The sequence below is a fragment of the Lissotriton vulgaris genome, chromosome 10 (genome assembly GCF_964263255.1).
Source record: "Lissotriton vulgaris chromosome 10, aLisVul1.2, whole genome shotgun sequence".
Lineage (NCBI taxonomy): Eukaryota > Metazoa > Chordata > Amphibia > Caudata > Salamandridae > Lissotriton > Lissotriton vulgaris.
The window spans coordinates 907,101,780-907,125,337 of record NC_141698.1 but is presented as its reverse complement, the minus strand read 5'-3'; the positions used below and the strand labels follow the sequence as shown (position 1 = coordinate 907,125,337).

General features: G+C 41.7%; 1 protein-coding gene across 1 annotated transcript; it reads left to right on the top strand.

Annotated features, from left to right (window-relative positions):
• Positions 1-1,291: 1,291 nt before the first annotated feature.
• BET1 (Bet1 golgi vesicular membrane trafficking protein) lies at positions 1,292-17,325 on the top strand. The gene is made up of 3 exons (XM_086941880.1): positions 1,292-1,596; positions 12,895-12,951; positions 17,159-17,325. The coding sequence occupies exons 1-3, from the start codon at positions 1,474-1,476 to the stop codon at positions 17,312-17,314; spliced, it is 336 nt and encodes a 111-aa protein (XP_086798006.1). The 5' UTR covers positions 1,292-1,473; the 3' UTR covers positions 17,315-17,325.
• The last annotated feature ends 6,233 nt before the right edge of the window (positions 17,326-23,558 follow it).

Genomic DNA, 23,558 nt, shown 5'->3' with positions numbered 1-23,558 from the left:
ACGCAGGGCCGTGAACACAAGAGCATTGCTGCCCCTGACCGAATGGGCAAAGGAAGTGAAATCACAAGCGGATGCCTAGAAAAACAAGTGTCACAATGGAGAACAGACTGCCACTATCGAGCGGAGATACCAGCAGTCACACAGCAAAAAGAAACTATGACAATTGCGGAATCTGAGAACGAGCAGTTCACGCACAATGTCCCACATTTTCAAGGATGCACTCCTGTGGTCAAAGATGTTCGTGTCGAGACAATGGAAAGATCGACCAAAGACAGGTCCATCACTGGTTCAACATTACTGCTGTTTGAAGACCGGACTGAATCTGATCTCGTGCCTGGAGACATATTCCTGTGGCCCAAACAGACTGTCTGCTGACTCATGTGGCCGGGTGGCAAATTACGAACACGGTAGAAGTTAATTTCATTTTGTTAAGAAAGGGGGAGATGTAACATTGTGCAATGCAGTCTAGTGCTTGGGGGGGCGGAGCTAGGAACAGGAACAGGAGGAGCCAGGGACTGGCTAAGAAGCAGTAAGAGTAGGGACTGGGACGAAGAAACAAGCAGAGAATAAAGCTCCTTCATAAAGATATATAGTGTCTGTCATCATTCCTATCAAGACACCAGTCATTTTCAAGTCATTCTGAAATCATCAGGCTCAAATTTCTAACCTCTGCTGATGACCTCAAGAGCTTGATGATGTCTGATGACGTGAAAATGACTTCTAGAGTAGTTGGATGATCATCCAATGACTCTGGGATGGCTTCTAAAGTAATCCTGTTTGACCCGGGAAAGAGGCTCATGGAATGGTGCTGCTGGCTCTTATAGAGGCTGACAGGGCATGATTGGTGCTAGAGCATCATGGGAAATGTAGTTTGTGTTTTGTATAAACGTTTTTCATTGGCTGCTGTGTTGACAGTAAAAGAAAGAGAAAGCATAATCCGAAGCCTCCGGTCCTGTAATAGAATCCCATTTAGAACACACACTTAGTTCCTGGTGCCCACCTTTAACATGGTGAAAATCAACCTACGCTTGATCGCTCACTGGACTCGTCATAAGTATTGACATCCCCCTCTCAGGTTATCGCAGGTTTATTCCTCGCAGCACTGTCCTCTCTTTCCTGCTCTTTCAAAACCCATCTCGGAGACTCACAACTGAACCCTTGCTTTCATGACCTCTCACTCTAGCAGTCAATCCGTGCATTACTCTGATATACGCTTGCTTGCTGTACACAATCACCATGGTGACAAACTACTGTTCTAAACTTATCAGATCTACTTCCGGGTACGACTGTTGCACGGGGAGGCGCCAAATCCTGCAACATCTTGTAGCGCATGGGTAATACGCACAGGGAACACGTTACACAAACGCGCCCACGGGCCACGTCATCAGTGACAGCAGCGCGCTGCTCGACGTTGCCTTTGATAGGATCAGCGGCAGCGCTCTCCGTCTGGAAACCAGCTTCAGATTCTCTAACATGGAGAGGAGGGGGAAGAGTCGAGAAAATGAGCACCAGCACCTTATCGGTGGTAGCATGTACGAGGAGGAGAACGAGAGGCTGACCGAGAGCCTGCGGCTGAAAGCTAAAGCACTTAAGACAGTAAGTGGTAGCCTGGAAACCTGCTTTCCTGAATCCATAATCCGACAGTGTCTTTCACTATTTTGTTTCAATGGTGTGAGGATCATAGTAAATGATAAAACTTTTCACCGAGAGTTCCGTGGAATTAGGGCATTTTATTCGTTCTCCACAGAAATGTTGATCGGATAATAAGACCCACTGAGGAATGCTGCTACATGAACTTTGACCATGAGAGAGGCAGCGAAATCAATACACTTTTAACCTTCTGCCATCAGAAATGAAATTAAACACCCGGCAAAGACGCAACTTAATGGCACACTTGGTAAGGCAGCGATGACGAATGCCCTACAAGGTCTTCCAGAAGGGAAAGAGTTAGTAGCCCATGTACAGGTTACAGGTAGCAAAGGTTATAAATGTCATGTCGGGACTTCCCTTGCGGACAACAGAGGATCAGCTATAATATGCTGTGGTTACATGGAGCCAGAGTTGGTACTCTGTGGCGAGAGTCCAGAACAACTTGGTGACAGAAATATAGAGAATAATTTGGAGGGGAGAAGGAATGGGGGAGGGGGCATCAGGAATATCAAGGAGCAGACATTGTGGCTCAAGATCCCAACTTTTTCAAGTTGGGTAAACACTAAATGAAGAAACCCTTTACTCAGGGCATGGCTTAAAACACATAAGCTAAAAATCTTTGCTTAGCATAGTGTGCCTCCCGACTTGTATTTTGCTGTTTTTGTTATTGCATCCAGAAATATTATACAAGTAACCTCATACTTACAAGTCTGGACTATTGACTTCGCCAGTGGTTGTTAGTTGCAAAAGATAAATAGGCAGCAACTATGGCTTGTATATGATATTGAAAAAGCTTCACTTACAGCCCTGGCTCACCACAACAATGTTGCTGCTCCTGAGTTTCATAAAGAAAAGTGGCAATTTGGAGTGTGCGCACTTCAATAGGGCCCCCTCACTCGCAATAGCGTTCATAATTTTGTGTTTTAAAAAGCAGACACATGGGAGATGTAAGAAGCAAGGATTCCCCCCCCCCCCCCCCCCCCTACAACGCTCACCTGGCATGACGTCATGCAGTAACTTCTCCGCTAGTGAGAAGTGAGCAGTGTGAGCAGCACACATCGATGTGCCTGCTGTCAGGCGCGCAACACCCATTGGACTGACCGGGCTTCAGCCCCACCCGTCGTGTGCGGCAGCCCGGGATGAGACAGATCCCGGGCACACACAGAGCCGCACCCGAACGTTTCACAGGTCTTTAAAATACCAGGCCTTGCAGTTGTTTCACCCCTTCTAAGAGCCCCTGCAGCTCCACTCTGCCTACTGATTAAAGGTTCAGCCCCCCCCCCCCCTAAATTGCAAGCCAGGTCCTCCCTGAACTGAAACACAAGCAACCGAAGTCTAGTTTTGTAAATATTGGGGCTCATCAGCTTTGTGTAACTTGGTACCACTGGCGCAGTGAGCAAGAAACCCATGCCTGGGCATACTCTGGGCCACATAGGCGTTACATTAGACACACAAAGAGTGATGGGAGGAATGCTTGCAGTAAGTCTAACCACTGCCCATTGCTCAGGATAGCATTCAAAACCATCACCTTTCGTATGTTTGATGTAATGCCCCAAGTGGCTCATTGTATGTCCAGAGATAGGGCCCTTGCTTGCTGTGTTCTTGTGTCATCTAATTTGAACCATTCTAGAGTTATAACTGTGGCATAGAGAGAACCCTAGCATACCTCAAGCCTTTGATTAAAATAAGCATCATGCCATGACTGATGTACTCAGTTTTTTGTTGTTCTCAGAACCCTGGTGTCGGGGTGGGGGGTTACTTATGCGAGCAATACTATATTCTGAGCTGTAAAATAGTCACAACTGTAGCACACTCATAGCCATTTGAGGTTTTACCTACCTGCCAGCAAAGATGCCTGCTTGCGAAAAACCTATTGTAGAATCATCATGACTTTACAGTGGGCTTACTATCCGCCCATTGCTTACCATTGGTTGGCTTTTTTGTCACACTCCTTAGCTTGCTTGTTAATTATTGGCTTATCTAGTCTTGTGGTCCTCATCTTGTGTGTTGCCTTCCCATGGAGCATAGCCCTTTTACCATCCTTTTGATTGGCTGGCATGTGCCGTTCCACTACTCCCTTTTAGGCAGCTACAGATTTTTGTTAAACACTTCATGGGAATGCATGTGTTTTCAGGTTTCTCCCTTGTCTTTCTACCCCTCCTCCACGTTCTCTCCCTTGTGTGCTTCTCCCTCTAACCCAGAGGTCTTCAAACATTTGTAGGCTGAGCCTCCCCTACCACCTGACAGAAATTTCTGGCATCTTGTACACCACATAACCGACCGCCATCTTCATATCCCTTGCCTTATCTGGTAAATAATGCCCAACACAGTAAGCGTGTTTAGTTAACTGCAGGTTTGTGAGTGGGTGTAGTTAAATGACAGAGGCTTATTACACAGCTCAAAACTCAATTTTCTTAGCAGGTAAATTGGTCACCAGACCCTGGTGAACCACACCTGAATATAAGTGGTGCCGCCTTTATTGTCGCCTTAAAAATGCTGGATATACAAGGAACTTGGCTGTGTCAGCCCCCAGTAACAAACCCGCCCCCACCTTTCCAGCCTCTCAGGGAAACGCCTGATACTCGGTGTGGCCTGTCAGCTTTGCTACCACCCTCCAATGATGCCCCTCATCTTCACATAGACCGTCCCTCATGTGTATTTGATTTCTTTTATAGTGCTACTCATCCCAAGTATGTACTGCAGGTTGTTGGAGTGCTTTACATCACACACATATTATATACAGACAATGACTCATATAAATGTGAAAGTCAATGTTCTGAGGGCTACAAGTTGTAATCATTCTTTCATCAGTCATTCAGCCTTTCACCATTCATTCATTTCACCATGTCCTTCCATCTGTGTGCCCATCCATGGCCACACATATTCAACCATTTGCAAACCTATCCATCATATATCCTTCAATCCTCATTTCACTTATCCATCCCTCCATCCACCCTTTCACCCTATCAATCGGTATACTCATCCACCCAGCCATTTACCCTTTTACCCATCCAGCCACCCTTTCACGTACTCATCGATCCACCCAGTCACTCACCCTTCCACCCATTCACCCTTTTAGCCATCCATCCATCCTCCCTTTCTCTCTCATCCCCCTTTCTCTTAGGCATCATCCAGCCTTCCACCCACCCAACCATCTACGCATCCACTCATGAATCCATCCATTGACCCTATCACTCATCCTCTCTCATTCATCCAACCTTTCACTGCTCCACTCATCTACCCATCCTTTTGTCCATCTACCCTCCCTTTTGTCCATCTACCCTCCCTTTCACTCACTCATCCACCCTTTCATTCGTCCATCCACCCCTTCACCTATCCATCCATCCACCCTTTCACTCATCCATCCACCCTTTCACCCATACATCCATCTATTTTTATTTTCTCTCATCCATCCTCCCACTCACCCATCCATCCTTTCTCTCATTATCCATCTATTCACCCTTTCACTAAACCACTCTGCCATTGAAATTAAAAAGCATGGGCACATCGTGACCCATCCATTTCCCCTCCAACCCTCCGTGACCGCTGAACCCCCTCCAGGTCCCCCCACTCACCTCCTTCCATGGACTTCGAAAACTTGGCAGCACTTAATGGCCCAGCAGTATATTAGGGCTCAATTCCATTACAAAAGCCCATTCCACTTACCTGTTGGTGATCTTCGAAGGTGTCAAGAGACCAGCAAACTACGTCACTGCACAGCGGTCAAACCAGGAAAGCTCCCACACCACACAAAGAAGAATCAAGGCACAAAAAATGCAGCACGCACGAAACAAACAACAGGAATGAAGAAACAAGTTGGTGCATTCAGCAGTTACTTGCAAGCAAATTTTGCGGCACTTCCTGCCATCTATGCTGCTGCCGCATCATTGGTGGAATGTCAGTGGTGACGTTCCTGTGTGTTGATTGGCCAGCTCCAGAACAGCCGCCCAATCTAAAATCCCCATTTGAAATGGGTAAAGAAATATCAGAAGGAAAACGACTTGCGATGTAGAAACAATGGTAAGAGTCAAGGGTGGAGTGCGCCCCCCCCCCCCCCCCCCCGGGATGGCTTTGCGCCCCTTCCCCCTCCCCCCAGGGAGGCTCGCACCACAGATTGAAGAACACTGCTCTAACCCGTTGTTCTGCTATCTCTCATATGCTTCTCCTCCTGGGTTGCTCTATCCACCCATTGCTGCTCCACCCTAGCAGTTCATTATTTTATGAGTGGTAACACATTCATTCGGATATAGCGTGATGCATGTGCACACTTTTTTTTAAAACATTTTTTTTTTTTTACTTTTTGCCAATGCTTGCATTTATAGAATCAGAAACCAGTCCCAAAATACAGTGACATACTTTACATAGTAACCGGATACATGGTAAACATGTAAGGTTACAGAACATACATATTCTTCTACAGTGAGAACAAAGGGCAGTAACATTGTGCAGAAATGATTAGAAACACAACAATTTAGTGGGTAGAGGTAAGGGGTGGAAGCAATGCAGTCTCACATGGTAGGATGATTGTCAAGAGATGGGTTTTATTATTATCGCCGCGCTCTACAAATGTCAATAAATAAATAAATAAATAAATAAATAAATTACACTTCGGCCATTTAACGAAGGATGGTGAAAATCTAAGGTGCAGGGGTAAGTAAATCCATAGCCTTTGGACAATATGCACGCAAAGCATTGTGTGTGGGAGGGGGGGTTCTTTGTAAGTTGTTTGGATTTTATGCATTACTTATATTGCTGGTGCTTCTGGGCACATTTATGGGCAGCGTGGTCAGGTTTACTCAAGTGGGGTACTTTTAGTCACACAACTTATCCATATAAGTGGATGCTGGTAGGAAGATGGAACCCACGTTCTATCAGGATAGGGACCATTTGCTTTGGTTTGTCATTTCCACTCTGAAGATTGTCTGTGATTCGTGTCAGTGAAGATTGTAAAAGTCCAGTAAGTAGGCTTAGCCTCTATTGATGTGTGACAACATTTGGGCCTGGACTGTGCACTGAAATCCCATATGAGCTACGAAGTTTTTGATTTTATGCACATTGAGTAAGTTAGATACCTAAACCTTGGAGAACTGAGAAGGGAGCTCCGGGATAATGTGTATCATTGTATGTTTTAAAATTGTGTTACGGCTGGAAAAAAAAGTACATGGTGAAAGACGTTTCCTTTTCAACCTGTTTTTTTCTAATGGGATGCCCGTTTTGTTTGGTGGTTTTAGCCTCTGTCACCAGCTGACCAGTTTCCATGGGCATCTCAAAAGCGTCTTGCCATCTGAAATACAAATGGGTTAGCAAGTGTTTCCTTAATTTTCAGTGCTCTACAACACTCTTTCAATCCTGCCACGATGGCCTTGAAATAGGTTATCATTATGTTAGGAAGATCACAGAAGACTCGCTTGTTCTATTAAAGCCGTGGACCTTAGGCAATTGAATTATTTCTTACTTTTGCTGACTTTTCATTTTCACTTAAAGTACTCTCATTGCTCCCCTCTGTATGTCTTTTGCTCCATTGGAATAGGTGTAAAGGAGAAGATCATGAATATGAAGTGGATGAAACTAAAGAATTTCTTAGTGACTAGGGCAATAGAAAACTCGCTGGTTCATTTAAAAACTAAAAACAAGGTGGTTTGTGTGTGTTTTTGTATAGAAAAAATATTAGTGCTATGAACAAGAGACGATAACACGGAAGGATACCAGCAAAAGTCAATTATTGATGATCATTTGAAGATCTGGTTGGTTGGTTGGTTGATTTGTGTTCAGTTTGATTCTTGTTCTCATAAATTGCATACTAAAGAATTATTCACACTTACGACTCAAGCTAATCTTGCACTAACGTTTCTCTCTTAATGGTTTATAGCGGGCTATCTTTCTTGAAAATGTTTGGTGCATGTTTCATGCAGTTCTTAGTATTTTAATAATGTACTCATTAGGTAGGTATAATGTAAAATGTAGTGGCTAGAATCTGAACTTATGCTTCATATCCAATGTACCCAACAACATGTTCAACTTGTTAAGCCGTTATCACTGTGCACTTCCACCAAAAACAACTTCCTCGGAGATTTGCTGAGTTTGGCACACTTAGAAAAAAATACATTCACTAATTCCTCAAAGCTTCAAAAAGACCAATCATTGACTCACATTTCATAAGGCCATTATTGTGATGTGCAGTGTAGTGACACAAGCCTAAGTCTTAGCATAATTCAGTACGTAAGTAATTTTCCTCCTTGTTGGCCCACATGCATCTCCTGGAAAAATGTTCACCACCTTTCCAGTTGATAGGCAGCTAAAGGTGACTTGTTATAAACCCTGAAATAAGCAACTATTCTTTCACCATTTCATATCAAATTGGCAGTCCCTTTCGGTACAGCTGCATCCAGCGAGACAGTCTTGCCTCTGGTATCTTCCTGCTTTGCTACACTTGCTGAAAACATGACCTTACATTAACTATCTGCTCACAAAAATCTCCTCACAATAGACCCCATTTGGATTTATCCCGCAGCACAAGACAAACCTACTAACCTGGGTGATCTCTGGTAACTAATGTATTACGCTATGGCATCGCTGGTAGTACTACTATATCTCATCTTATAATGGTGAGAGTGAGAGAGCGACACACACACTGAGACTGTCTCTCCTCTCACCTAGAACCTTGTGCACCTGTAAGATTTGACTTTAGAATCCTGCAGTGCTCGGTGGGCCACACTTCTTTGCAATTTTATAAAAGATCTCTACCTGGTCATCCAAAATGTTCAACTGCTTCAAATTGGGTCTTGTCCTTGGAAAAGACACAATTGTACCAATTGGTGAGGGCGAACTAGTAAAAAAAAAAGTGCAAAGAATCTTGGCTACATAGAGTAATGCCAGAATTTTAGCCCCTCCTCTCAAATTGTTTCTTTAGTTCCTTTATGTATCAGCTAAGGCTTTTTGCCAGTTTTTATTTTATTTGTACTGAGTGTACTTTTTGTCTCTGGACTGTGCTATGCTCCATTGATTGTCAAGGAGACTGAACCATATGTACGAGTTGTTAAAGTTTTATTCCAGTTTGGTATGGATAACCTAATCTAAATGCTGCAGTACTTTAGAAGTATGTTTATGCATTTTTTGCAGAGCATAGATGGAATTTTATTGATAAAATAGTTATTTAGATTCTCAAAACACATCCATTTCAATGCAACATAAGGAGTGTGATCCACCTGAAATATGAACCCACAGGGTTTAATTATTCCGTGTCGTGTAACTTATCCACCACCCTCCACACTTCCACACTTTCACGTGTTTTGCAGGTTTCTTGCTCTGGACTGAAAGGACTTCCTGCAGCAACCCTTTCACTCTTAAACTAGATTTCTTTCAATTCTCAAAACACTTCTTTGCAGCAACCTAAACCAGACTTTCTCAACATAATGCAGATTTCTCTTGCTAGTGGTGAAAGGGTGTAGATTTTATTAAAATGGTGAGTATTATGCTTCTAATCCTACTGGAGGTTTGAAAGTAGCTAACTGGCACTGGCTTTACACAAAAAAGGACATGCATGTTTATAGCATCTCTTGGGGGGGGGGCGGGGGGGGGGGGGTGAGAACTACAATCGAAACAAGTGTAAAAAGTCCTCGGATATGGACTCTACCCTGTCCTTAAGTGTTTTGACTGGAGCATGCAGGTCCTCTATTCTCATCAAGAGCAATTTACAAGTTACCATGCAGGAAAGGAAGTACTACCATCAGTAATGCTTTTCTCAGCTGTAAATCTACAGGTCCACGATCCGCTCTGTGGTCCAGTTGTTCAAGGAGTTCACATTGTAACTTAAATAGAGAGACGGAGCTCATTTTTATTGTTATACTGTGAAAACAAAGGAACTTTTTTCACAATCGGAATTAGTAAAAAGAGATGAAGCTGGAGTAGTATGTGGCCGTTTGGTTTTAGTGAGTGGAGAACTTTCTTTACTATTGGCTATGCACATCCACATTTTATGGTAAGACCAGAGAATATGCTTTTTATTTTTTTAGTCCCTTTTTTTTAACTTGATGAAACCGTTCTAGATATTGCTTGCGAAACCTTTGGGGTATAGTAACGTTAACGCAGTTTGAATTGATAAAATTGTGAAAGTCTTCCACCATTTTGAAGGACCCAGGCATCTTTTGAAACCATCTACTAATTTTCTGGAAGACATTTCAACGTTCTCATAAATGCAAATTGAAAATGCTCAATATTGGGGGCATCTCTGTCTTGTCCTTTGTCAACCTAGTTTCTGGAAGATCTGTATCTTAGGGGAATGACAAATCTAGGTCCTTTTGTTTGGAAACTAACTCACTGTCTTCTGGTGGGAAACTGCAACTGACTATCTTGGAAATAGTGACTATCCTATTTCTGTCAACTATGACCAATTTAAAACATGAACACTTCTAGGGCTGAGTGTGCTCGATCAGTGGATGGTAAGATTATTCACTATTAAGACATTTAGTTAATTAAATAATCTCTGAGTCGCAGTCTTTGGGCTGAAGTGCGTTCCTCGCATAACCAGATCTTAGTTTTGTAAAATAGTGGAAGTGGCATTCCCCAGTAAAGAAATCGTGCATTGTGGTAGGCAATTTAGTCCTCTTTACCTCTTCAATCAGATTACATATCTTACTAAGGGAACATATGACTTTGATTAGTTTGTCTTGGCAGTAGCCTTTTTAGGGTTCTTGCCAAATCTAGCCCAAAAAAATATTAGATTACTGGTTAGTGTGGCAGCTTTATAACTAGGAATGACAGGTGAGGATAGTGTCTTTATTGTATTTCTTACCTGCTTATCTAAAGGAGACCATATGTGCCTCCTCACATAAACAAGCATTTCCGTTAAGGACCCTTTCTCTAGAGTTTGGATGTTAAATGAATGGAAACTCAAAATTGGTTTATGAAGTTTACTGTGGCAGTTCTAGAAGCTGGTGTTTTTCTCTTGGGAAGATGAAACCATGAAGGGCTGTTTCGTCGATTGAATCTTGGATAGTAGTAGCAGTCTTTATTCCAGCACCAGAATATTGTCAGTACCAATACCATCTTCAGCGAGACATGGTCTCTTTATTGTCTATTTATCTACCAAATAGTGAAGGGGGGTTGAATCAAACCACTCCCTTCATTCTGTAGTGGTTCGACGCCTTCAAGAAATCGGAATTGACAAATTGACTTGCACTGAATTTATTTTAGTTCCTGTGTTTCTTTAGCCATATTTCTTATACTATAACACTGCTTCCTGCACCAGGGAAGCCACTGAATTATTAAGAGCAGATTATAGCTGTCCTCGTTGAATGCTTCATGTAAAATATGGGTGCTAGCAGATGGTAGGAACACAGTTGCTTCAGAATGTTCGTTTGCTAATTTTAATCTGTCTTGATAAAGTTATTGAACTTTTTTTGTATAGGAAAATGGAAAGGATGGGCCCGAAGTAATCATCATGCAATCAATGTGTTAGAAATATCTTAAGAGGCCGGTTGTGAAATGGCATTCGTGACACTATGGCTCTAAAATAGAGACCTACCTGGCAACAGAAAGGAGAAGAAGTGCAAGCCAATATCTGAAGTTGTTATCCAGAGGGAGAACTGCGCATGCAAATCTACCCATGAGTAGGAGTAAAGGAGATACCTTACAGATGCTGCTACCAGATCGCCAGATTGCTCAAACAATGAGAGAGATGCAAAAGAGGAGGAAGTAAGGCGGCAAAATGTAGGACTGTTTCATCTTCTAAAGACAATAATGCAGAAATAAAAGGTGCACCATAATGAACATAACTGGTCATTAAATAACATACCTGTTCAAATAAGGGGAAAAAACTAATCGTTACTTAACTATCTGAAAGCAGCAAGAAAAGAGGATTGCTAGCATTAGTCGAGGCACTTAAGAACATGGGTGAGTTCTGATTGTGGATTTGTTTTAGTTGTTTCATGTTAGTTTTCGTTTCCTTGTGTTTCTAGGAAACGCCTCACTTCATTTAATGTAAAATGAGTCACTGTTACATTTTTAACAATATTGAAAGCTCAATGGGAGCCTCCAGCCATGCCACCTAAACTGTTCCCCTTAAAACCAAATGGTTTTCTGTCTTGTGGCATCGTGTGTTTGGTAGACTTGCTCTCATAATCCATGCTGGGGCAGAATGATAAAGAGAAACTGAAAGTACTTTGCAGTTTTCCGAACTTTCCATGTCTGTAGAGTGTCACTAAAGTTATGGTTTTGTTATGCACTAAAGGAGAACGTCTTTGGGTTGGTTGTATGGTCCTCTTCCAAACAAAGTAGGAGAGCTACAGGATATGGTTTATTGAATGGTTGGACCAAAGTAGATGCATTGTTTAAACATACCACCATAAGACCCCAGGATATTTGTGGCCCATTGTGTAATTATCTGATACCTCAAAAAAAGAAAAAGTAAGGAATTTTGAACGACTGCTTGCAAGTTTGATACTCCAAAAAGGATGGATGTTAGTGCCTGCTAAAAGTATCCAGAAGTCATTATTCATGTCCCTATATGTTGTAAGCTTTAGGTGCGTGAACCTATTTTACCATTTCAAGGTCCTATGTAATTCTGTATGTACACCTTGCACTACCCCCTTTGATAATGTGCTACAGATGTATATTTTTCACCATATGACAAGCAGCATTTTTTGCTTGTTGATGAGCACATTGATAATATAACGATATATACAAAAAGCAGGCAAGACTCCCAAATGCTGCTGTTTCATTGGCATTTATTGAAAATTCTATTTGCAAGCTTATCTCTTTTGCAACTTCAAACCTAGTAGCAAGAGATCATTGCCTCAACCCATATACCTTTTTCATTTGATCAGTGTAATTTAGTATCTCGTGGAGTGCAAAAATTAATTTAAGTACTCTCAATGTTAATTATTGTTGAAGTAAGACTTCACGAGCGGAGTGTAAGATTGGGACAGGAATATGAAGCACACTGGGACAGTGGTTGCATGTCTGGGACAGGGGAGAGTTGATGTTAAAATCCATATTGCACATGTGCTATTAATTGACCATCCCGCTCAACATACACCCTTACTTTGAGTTAGCAGCCATATGTTTGGGTTTTAAGTTTTGACCTCCCACAGCTGAGAACTATAATGCTTAATAAGACGTGCTTCAAAATCTCCTTCATATTTTATTTGTTACTGCCCTCTATGCGCAATTCTATTATCCGACACTTCATATGAAAGTGGCACTTAAAAGATACGAAACTAAAATTGTGATATCTATTTTTTACAGATTTCTATTGACATGGGAACAGAAGTTAAAAATCAAAATAAAATGTTGTCTGAAATGGTAAGGCAATTGTTTTCAATGCCGAGTTCTAATGAAGCATGCATACACTCCACCAAATAGAGAACTATATTGAATATAAAAACGCGGCACAACCAGCTTCTCCTTTTAAGAACTAGAGTGTATCCAAATACATGGTTGAACAATATTTAAGTTACAAAGGCCGGTCATCCATTTCAGATGATAGTTTAAATGATGATGAAAAAATAATTTAGAAACAAATTAAGCTTTCTCTACTGAAAACTGTATTCAAGGTTGTGTCTTAACTAGACGATTGTATCAAATGTGATGCACACATGACTGGCATTTTCTCTTGGGTCTATGTAGAGAAAGTATCCTTTTGTTTGATACTGATTATGACTCATTTGAACCTCCAAAGTGGCGTGATGATCATTTTTAAAAATGTTGAGATGACTGAAATATCTGCTTGTATATGATGACCTATTAATTTAATTTTGATGCATGGGTATTTATAGGATCAACAGTCAAAGGTCGAAATGTTTACTGATGGGGCAGTTATTAGTTTGCAGAGATGCCAGAACATTTGAAAAATTGATTTTGCTATAAGCTGGGGAGTTCCTTGTGCACCGTCATGCCTCTTTGAGAGCCCTGTGTAGCCAGACCTAGTTTTAGATCAAATCAAAATAAGCTTTTACTTGATTTCAATTATTAAATCATAAAAACACAGTACATAAAAAAATGCATCATATCTTATGTGTGCATTAGCAAACCATTTAAAATAACATACATATTAGTTAAAAAGCTGCAACATCATATCATACGCATCGAGTAGCACACAGTTTATACGTCCCAGTAAAAAATATTGACGCGTTACATTGTTTAACCAAATACATGAAAGGGGTTGTTAGAAGCAGAAAAACAATCAATAAAAATTCCATCCTCTAAAAGTTGCAATTTAAAAAAGGCGGGCGGCATTGTCTCAAACCTAACTCTTTTAAAATAGGTAAGATCACCCTTTCCGTAATAATATATACAATTTACAGAAAAACATAATGTGAATGGTGGACTGGGTGGATGTGTCATCGCATGGGCAGGGGCCTAAAGAACGTCACCAATCATTCATGTTTGGGAATGTGATCATTCTAGGAAAGTTGCCTAGACGAAAGAGGGTCAATAACGTTCTGTCAAACTCCCCATCACATTTAGTAGATCTGGTTGTGTCCCCGATTTGTATCAGTAACATTTCATTCTCTCTAACAGACGGTTTAATAATGTTATGGGAAAGTCTGCTAGTCTCCAAGAAGTTCATACAAGCAGTATTTAAAACTTTCCTTGGGTTTGTAGTGATGCTAACCGGGTTGGAGAAATATTCTGGACACCCCAGGTCAGTCACAAAGTTTTTAAAGTAGTTGACCCATGGGATGCGGGACACCCACTGCGGTTTAAAACAATTGTTTACCACATCAATGTTGAGGCCGGTGGTCGTACTCCACCATATCTTGTGCCATAATAAAACCGGCTCTATTTTAATTGTCTGATAGGTATGGCATTTCCAATTCCGCATGGCTAATATACGTGGCCGTGCTATTTGGAACTGCTAATAGGATCTTAAAAACTCATTCTCCACTAACTGCAGCGGCTCTACATTTGCAGGGCCCCAAATTCCGTCTCCGTACCTGGCTGTTGTAATACATTTAATGTTGTCAATTTTTAACAGTTCGCCTATCTGCCGCTTTCCTAGTTTTCTTGCAAAGTTTACCAGTTCTCCCATGGCTGTAGCAAATTACAATTTTCTCAATGTAATGGCATTAACCCACGAGCCCCTTTTTCAAAGACAATTCCCAGATATGAAAAATAACTGGCGTATTCTAGTTTTTTGTTGTTAATAAAAATATCCCGGCACTTTGCACTAGACTTACCACATGTCATAACAATTGTTTTGGTGATGTTTACGTTAAGATCCAAGCTAGACATATAGGTTTCAAAGCTCAATACAGCTCTTTGCAGTCCTATTTGTGAGCGAGATAATAAAACTGCATCGTCCGCATACAGTAAAGCGGCGATTGCCAATGCAAGGTAAGTCCTGACATTCCCTGGACAGTGTTGCGCCTAGACCGTTTATGTACAGCTTGAAAAAGAAGGGGGCTAACGCACACCCCTGCTTTACCCACTTCCTGACAGGGATTTTAAAACTGCACTCGCTTGCACTTCCGTAGCCAACACTCGCCTATGCATCTTGGTACAATTGCCTTAAAAAGTTAATAAGTTTGGTTTCCACACACAGGGACTGTAAGATTTTCCAAAGTTTGTGGTGACTAACACAATCAAAAGCCAAGCTCAGGTCGACAAAACACAAGAAAAGATTTCCTGATTTGGATTGCATGTATTTTACACAAATCAAGTTTAGATTTAGGCCTTGTTCCACAGTACCTAGTCCTTGACGGAATCCATACTGCAATTCGGTAACTACACCCGTATCCTCTGCCCACGTCTGCAATCTGTTTAAAATAATTCGCCCAACCACTTTCACAAATTAGTCCGGAAGTGAAATTGGTCTATGGCAAGCCGAGTCGTTACGGTCTCCTTTTTAGGTCGAGGACCGTAAGGCTGCAGTGTGTGTGTGTGTGTGGCTCTGGGGGTGTGTGTGTGTGTGTCTGTCTCTGGGTGTGTGTGTGTGTGTGTGTGTGTGTGTGTGTGTGTGTCTCTGTGTGTGTGTGTCTGTCTCTGGGTGTGTGTGTGTGTGTGTGTGTCTGTCTGTCTCTGGGCGTGTGTGTCTGTCTCTGGGCGTGTGTGTGTCTGTGTGTGTGTGTGTCTCTGGGTCTGTGTGTGGCTCTGTGTGTGTGGGGGGGCTCTGTGTGTGTGTGGGGGGGGGCTCTGTGTGTGGGAGGGGCTCTGTGTGTGTGGGGGGGCTCTGTGTGGGGGACTCTGTGTGTGTGGGGTTGTGTGTGTGTGTGTGGGTGGCTCTGTGTGGGTGTAAATGCAATAGGTCATGCATTTGCGAGCGATTAAGCTATTGGCAATGTAAATGACAATGCCACTTATTTAAGATGTAAAAAAAAAATTTCATACGCAATGCCAATAGCTCTACCTTTAATAATGCCGAGACCATTGCATTGTAAATGATTGTTTAAAGATAGGAACAAGTATAAATTCTGCCCAAGTTGGGATAAATCCTTGCTTACAGCAAACCTTTAAAACATACGTTAGCAGTGGGCCACAGAGGAGAGGATTGGATTTGCTCCCATGCTTGTATCAATAGCAAGTATAACTTCCTCTACAGTAAAATCAATATCGATTGGAAGATCAGTCACAGGCTGGGCTCAAGTCATGACGATGATTTTCATTAACACTATCATTATATAACTTAGAAAAGTGAGTCACCCATTGGTCCTCACTAATGCTTCTCTCAATAGTGGGTTTATTTTTAGGAGCCAGGAACGGGGCATTCACGGCCTTCCAGAAACCTTTTTGTATTTTTTAATTCGGACGCTAATTGGAGGGCCCGCCATGCTTCAGTTCTTATAGCCTCCTTGCGGTCTCTAAGCGAAATTCTATACGCCGTCCTTGCCATTTTCAACCTGGTATCTAACTGGCTTATGAAGGGCACGTTTTAAGACTGCGTGGGTCTTGGTGCAGTTGGCATCAAATCGGCTTGTCTTGATGATGATGGGGGCGGGGGGGGGGGCTTTTTATGTTTTGCTGAGAAGTTCTTGATTGCCACTGATATTTTATGAAAAGAGTTAAAAATATCCGAGTCTGCAGCCGTATCATCGAGGTAGACTGCAAAATAAGATTCACAGTAAGTTAAATGTGTCTTGGTTAGTGCTAAAGGATCCACTCCTGACCATTTAATTGTGTATCATTTAAATCTAATCACAGCAAGTCAATCAATCACAGACATTTATATAGCGCACTACTTACCCGGAGGGTCTCAAGGCGCTAGGGGGGGGGGGGGGAGGAAGGGGGGGAGAGTGCTGCTACTGCTCGAATAGCCAGGTCTTGAGCTTCTTCCTGAAGGAGAGGTGGTCTTGGGTCAAGCGCAGGTTGGGAGGGAGGGAGTTCCAGGTCTCTTCAACCAAAAGGAAACTTAATAAATTGCATGTATAGTTTTCTGTTTTAATTCAGTTTGTTCAGACGGTTAAATAAACCCGCGTTTGAGCAAAAATAATCCTACTGTCTTTAAATAATGCTTACTGTCCTAGTTCCTCTTTTTGATCTAATGCTTGTTCATTTATATCCTTTTTAATAGGATTCGGACTTTGACAGTGCAGGCGGCTTGCTGGGTGCAACAATGGGGAGGCTCAAAATACTATCCAGAGGAAGCCAATCAAAGCTGCTGTGCTATATGTTGCTATTTGTGTTGTTTGTCTTTTTTATAATTTACTGGATTATTAAATTAAGGTGATGAAAGTATGAGATCTTTGTTTTTGTTGCTATTTTGATACGTCTAACATCTTTAAACATAATTTCATAAAATTTAAATTGTAAAAATATATGGTTAAAATTTAATTTTAACATATTACAGAAGCATCTTTCACATAACCTGGCTAATAGTCATTGATTTTGCAGAACTTTTGGAGTGTTAAAAATAATGGTGTGCTGCTAACCTCAACAAAACCACTCATTTTAGATCTGCATTCCATCGTCTGTGATTTTTATGATATAAAAGTTGCACTTTGTAATAGGGTTATAATGTAGCACTGTATAATATATTTGGATTTTCTTAATTTTTAAAGTCTTGGTCCCTCTGTTCAAGGTTGGTACTTATGATTCGCTAGGTACTCTGCGTTCTGCAGCATGTGACTTTGACCCATGTATCCATTTCAAGAAGTCTAAGTTTTCATATGTTGACCCATAAACAGTAGTTTGGTATCAGATATTTTCTCCTGATCTTTTATAGTTTTAAAAATATATTTTATGACCAGGAAAGTCTGCATCTCATTTATTTGAGGACAGTCCCACATGCACCGATAGATTACCCTTCTGTTTCAGAGTCCTTATTTCATAAGTACATAGGTTTAGATGGAAAGGGCTACACATGTTCCAATTTTTTCCTGATAAGTGGTGTGCACGGACTTCATACGTACATGTCTTGAAAATCAGGCTGGTGTAAAGCTTTAGAAGAGGCGTACTACCTGGATATCGAGTATTTAATAATTTAATACAAGTATATTGTAGCCAGAATATTGACTACATTAATACAGTGAAGAGAAGTATATATCGCTCCGCATACCAGGACCAATCATTACAATAAGAGACCTCCATACATCACAGTAAAGGGCCTCAAAGTACTATTTGCAGGTATATCTCCAACATCATTGTCTCTTCTGTCTCTAATTATTCAAGATGGGTGATCCCTCCTAGGTGTGGGTGTCCGATCCGGGTTCTCAGTAAGATCTCATTAGGTGCTACACTTTGTGATAATCTCCCCAATAGCAGCAGCTGAATCTCAATGAGAGAGTAGAATTACTCATACAGACCAAAACCGCATCCTCTGTGCCATGCTAGGAAAGTAGTTGAATATCAACAACCTAGTGGTCCATATAGGGTGCTGGGGAAAGTATAAGGATACTTTTATCTGCATAATCCTAACCTTTAGCATCTTCCTAGGCATCAGACTGGATCTGGTTATGTTTTCCTCGGTGCTCCCGCACACTGGTAGGCGGTACATCGAAAGTGACCGAGCAGAGCTGCGTATAAGTACCACTGCTGCGGTTGACATACGTTTTTGTTATCTGTGCACCCTTCAACAAGGACCTGCATTTCTGCTTCAAACTTTATTTTCTTTACAATGCAAAAATTATCCAGTCCGTGTACTTGGAAAGTTGTCTTCCCCTAAAATTACCAAATTGAAGCCATGCCACAACTGTGGGAAGCCTATTGTGGCCCGATGTGGGGGAGAGGAGGGTCTATTATCTTGCCCCTCTGTTCCTTTAGCTGTTGGCTAAGCAAGGCCTGAAATGGACACACATAAGTGTTACTTGGTGGCCCTGGAATCACAAACGAGGGTTGCGGACCAGGGGAACCACATACAAATCGCAATACCAAACCACCAACCCTGTGTTGCTTTTAGATATAGGAAACCTCACCTTATAATCCATAAATCTAATCAATACAGAAGCCAACTTTGCAAATATTGTTTGTTTCACTCAAATTCAATGTCTATACTTTACAATAGCAAGACTTTTTTTGTCAAATTGTATACATTGATTATTACACATGTTCACAGGCCATCCCGTCCCTCCCTTAAAATTCTACTCTAAAACACCAGTGATTCAGCTGCAATCAAACGCAACCACACGAAATCCCCCAATAAAATCATCGCTGCATATTTATGGTCCAGGCCACGCAGTAGGCAAAATCTGTAATTTGCCTTGCTTCTATTTTGATGTTGAAATTTTTTTTAACTTAGTTCCTCAACTTTCCAGTGCATAATGTCATCCAGTTAACTTATGTAATTGCATATCTGATTCACAGTGTCTTATATCTGATATTAGATGCTGTGTGTAAAAGTAGGCATCATAGCATGGCTTTTTTAACAGTTGATACATTCTTATGTCTAAATGTTAGTCTTTAACATCTGTCAGACCCTGTATTGCTGCCGATGCACGTTTCTGTGTTATATTGCCAGATAGCCTTTCACCTTCCTCAGGGTGCTGATAGGTTTTTGCATACATAATTTAATGCTTATATATGCATAAGTGAGGTTACCCAAAGGTTTTAAAAATAACTGGAGCGCATCTTTTAGCAGTGCCTTTTAGGGTTATACCATGCAACCCTAATGGAGGCCCCTCGGTTAGAATTAAATATGCTACCAACCTAGACCTGAATAATCCATTGTTTCATTGTTTGGCACTTTCCATTTCTCCTCTCTCATTTGAGACTCACCAGATGGCTGGTCAAAGAATTGAGCAACACCAGCATTCCATATCTAAACCGTATCTAGCATTCTGTGAAGATGATCTAAATAGCTTCGGAATAAGAGACCTTACCACCTTGCCTTCTTTGTCCCAGTTCTTATCTGTGAGGTGAATTGTCATCTGGAGAAATGCTGTACACTTGTCCTTTGTTTTTTAAACTGCTTCCTTTGACTATACTAGGCTATTAACCCCTAAATAGTTTTTGTTTTTTTTAATCGTCTTTGGAGACAGATTTGCTATGCTCCCCTCTTCAAGTAAGTGTGCTTTCATTGTTTGTGTCTTTTTCTTAGCTCATCCTGTGGGCCTTGTTTCTGATACATGGGTAGTGGCTGCTACGGATGTCATACTTCAGCTGACGTGAAGCGTCGAGTACGTTCCCTGCTGGTGAGGATTCAGTTTTGCAACCTTTCACTGCCCAACTTCCACTGAGATCCAGTGGAGGATAGTCAGAGCTGATGGTATTTGACTACTTAGACAGGGGCACCACCTTTTCCAGCCTCATATTATAGAGCATCCATGTTTCCAGTTCTGGAGGGCCTGGGGGGTACCTTTTGGCTCTGCAAGTGACATTTCCCTGGCCCTATCATGGCTATGAGTATCCCGATCTCTTAACACAAGTGCTGAAAAATCAGGTTGCTACGGTTTCGAAAAACGGCTGTCCCACAATTTTGTAGGTTCTTTCAGTTTTATTGCTTGCTTGTATTGGTCTAACAATGTCAGATAAAGGTGGAAATTGCTCCGCTATGTGAATGTAAGAAAATACCTATTTTTGCTGGATCACCCCTTATTGTTTGACACCTTGCACTGAGACTTTCATAACGGGGCCCGTTGCATGTGCTCCGACTTCTATTACATATTTAAATTGTCTATACTCCTGGTTGACATATTTACCATACACGTAAGTCCCTTGTAGATGGTACAAAGTGTATTTGTTAGTTAAATGTCATTAGTGGACTGCACAACCCATTGTACCACCCACTTCAGTGACAGGGCAAACCTGGCTGCAGGCCTATCTCATAGCCTGTTTTTAACACTACAAATTCGACCTCTTAAAATAACCCCTTTAGACAGGCCTAAGACCTTCTTTTTAAATCTGAAGCCCCCCACCCCTCCCAAATAGGTTTAAATGCTCTTAACACATTTAAAATAGAACATGTGAAAGGTTAATGTTAAACATGTTCTTAGTGATAAGGTCCTAAATGCTATTTTCCCTGTAGCATGGTTAGCTGTTCCAAAGCAATGCATTGGGAAACTATTAATGTTATCTCTACCTAGGAAACCGCTACAGTACCCGTTCTTGGACTTTTTAAAATATTTACAAGCTCAATGTACTGGTGTAGTTGTAATAAACATTTTGGAAAAGATACTGATAAAAAGTCGCCTCTTCTCTGCTTAAAGCATATTTGCGTGATCTTCTAACTGTCACCCAGGCGCTGAATAGACCATTTGATGAGGTGGGAACTTGCTCCCAGACAGAGCCAAGACAAAGACCTAGGGTGTGGGGAGGCATCTGTTCCTCTGTTCGGTTAACCATCTGGGCTGTGCTTAAAACATAATTCACTTCAAAGATACCTACTTTGTCTAAGGCAGATGTAACGAACACATGTGCCAGTCTCCTTCTTTTGTCCCGCAGTTAGCCAGGCACTAATCCCTGTGGGGAGGAGCTGCCCACAGAACTGGCTTTGAGCGACCACAGAGGAGGGATTGCTAATTTCCCTGGCCACACCTTTAGGGTGGGCACAAAGTATACACAGGGGAGAGAAGGTTCATCTATGTTGCATTTAGGTAGAGAAGGGGCACTGTGGGATCGTTTGTAGTAGGGGCATACAAGAACAAATGGAAATATTTAAATATGCTCTCTATTGATAAGAGACACCAGGAGTCACCCCTCCCCCCACCCCACCCTCCAATAGGCTAGAGCCAGGTATAAATGTGGAACACCTGAACGTCCTCCTCGGAACACTACTGGACCTGTGGAAGACAGGAGGACTGCACCTGCTGTGGAGACTGGAAAGGCTGAATCTGCTCCCACTTTTACACCGTACCAGTAAGTGAACTCTGAGGGTTAGAGATTGACATCCTACCTCCTGTTAAGCTATAGAAACACAATAAGCATCTAGACGCCCTTTTCCCAAAGAGCCCAGCTGACCAGTTCCATCTAAACCTGCCCTGGACTCTGCCTTCTTCTGGAGTGAGTCTTGCCTTTCAAGTGCTTTTCCTGAGGTCCTAGGACCCCTGGCTGTGTCAGTGTATCCCTCCTAACATCCTAAAAAATCTGGACATGGAAACGTTTTACTATCCGAGACCTTTGGAGGACCAGGGTAAGCCTACAAAGTCAGTCTGTCGAAGATGCAGTGCATCTGATCCAAAGATTCAGATCGCTCACTCAGAGCTTTTCCACATCAGCAAATCTGTTTCAGAGGGGCGACAGAGAAGGTATCTAGTCACATAGAGCCGTGTTTGGCTACAGCTTGAAGCCTTGCCCCTCTGGAGGAAACTGAATTCCCCAAAAGTGAATAAGTGCGAGCATTGAAATCTTCATAGGGCGAAGGTGGCAAAAGTTTCCGGGTGGTAAGGGACCTTCCTTGGATGCACATTTTTTACTTTTTCTGCGCTGAGCTTTCCCACCAAATGTCAACGGCTTCACGGAGACCTCGTTCAGCAGCTATACAGCCCCATGGTACCCTTCTCGGGCACAGCCTTCTTCTTTGACTTGCTGAGAATTTTTGACTTCAATTTTAAAGACTACGGTTTCGAGTTTGGCGGTGGGAGTATGCACCATTGCTATGGTACTTTATTCCAGCGTGGGTACTCCACCTGCTAAGTTTACAAAAGTGCCCTGGCCCAGCAGACATCTTTCAATTGCAGGAAGCTCCATCACAACGGTTCCTGAAAATGCATGGAATGTTTGATGGACAACTCCATCAACATTACGGAGCAATACGTCAAATGTTCAACTTTTTATTTTATATACAAAAACCAAATCCTTAACTTGATTTTGCTTATGAAAATAGAAAAAGCAATGACAGACAGTGAAAACTTGACATTTGTTAGTCCACTCTAAATATGGTGGGCAGACACATGGTAACACCTCAGACAGTCATTTCTCTGTTGGGCTATGGGGATGATCTCCTACTGAAACTCCAACTCTAAATATGACCTTGGTTGGTGCTTAATGCTTTATTGGCACCATTTTTATTTAAAAGCTTCAAGTCAAATTCAAAAATCGTTTTTTTGAGCAAAATCCATGAAAGTGATTTACAATAAACAGAAATATCACATAACAGTACATTGAAATACATTCCCCTAGGCTGCGTTACACAGACGCTATGCTATGCAGGAAGGAACAATTTCTATGCATTTCAGCAAAAAATCATCTTGCATTTTATTTTGCTTCTGAGCCACTTATAACCAATTGCAAATGAGAAAATATAATGTGCAAAAGTGCTTAACATAGATCTAATAAGAAAGGATCCAACACATACTTTGAGTCATATGAGTTACCCCAGCCGTATAAGTTTTAATCTCATAAGCTAGGGACTCAAGATGTGAATTGCCATTCCTCCTTTTAATAGCTAATTAAGCATAAGCAGCCACAGCATAACACAATTCCTCATTTTCAATACCACAGATAAAATTAAATGTGTCTTTATAAAAATATATTTCCTCATAATAAAAAAAGGACCTACAATTTGCTTCCTAATATCCCTATGAAAATGACAAGAGTAT

Coding starts and splice junctions, on each gene's coding strand:
- BET1 (XM_086941880.1), top strand. CDS start 1,474: ATGGAGAGGAGGGGGAAGAGTCGAGAAAATGAGCACCAGCACCTTATC. Junction 1,597..12,894: donor AAGCTAAAGCACTTAAGACA/GTAAGTGGTAGC, acceptor TATTTTTTACAG/ATTTCTATTGACATGGGAAC. Junction 12,952..17,158: donor ATAAAATGTTGTCTGAAATG/GTAAGGCAATTG, acceptor CCTTTTTAATAG/GATTCGGACTTTGACAGTGC.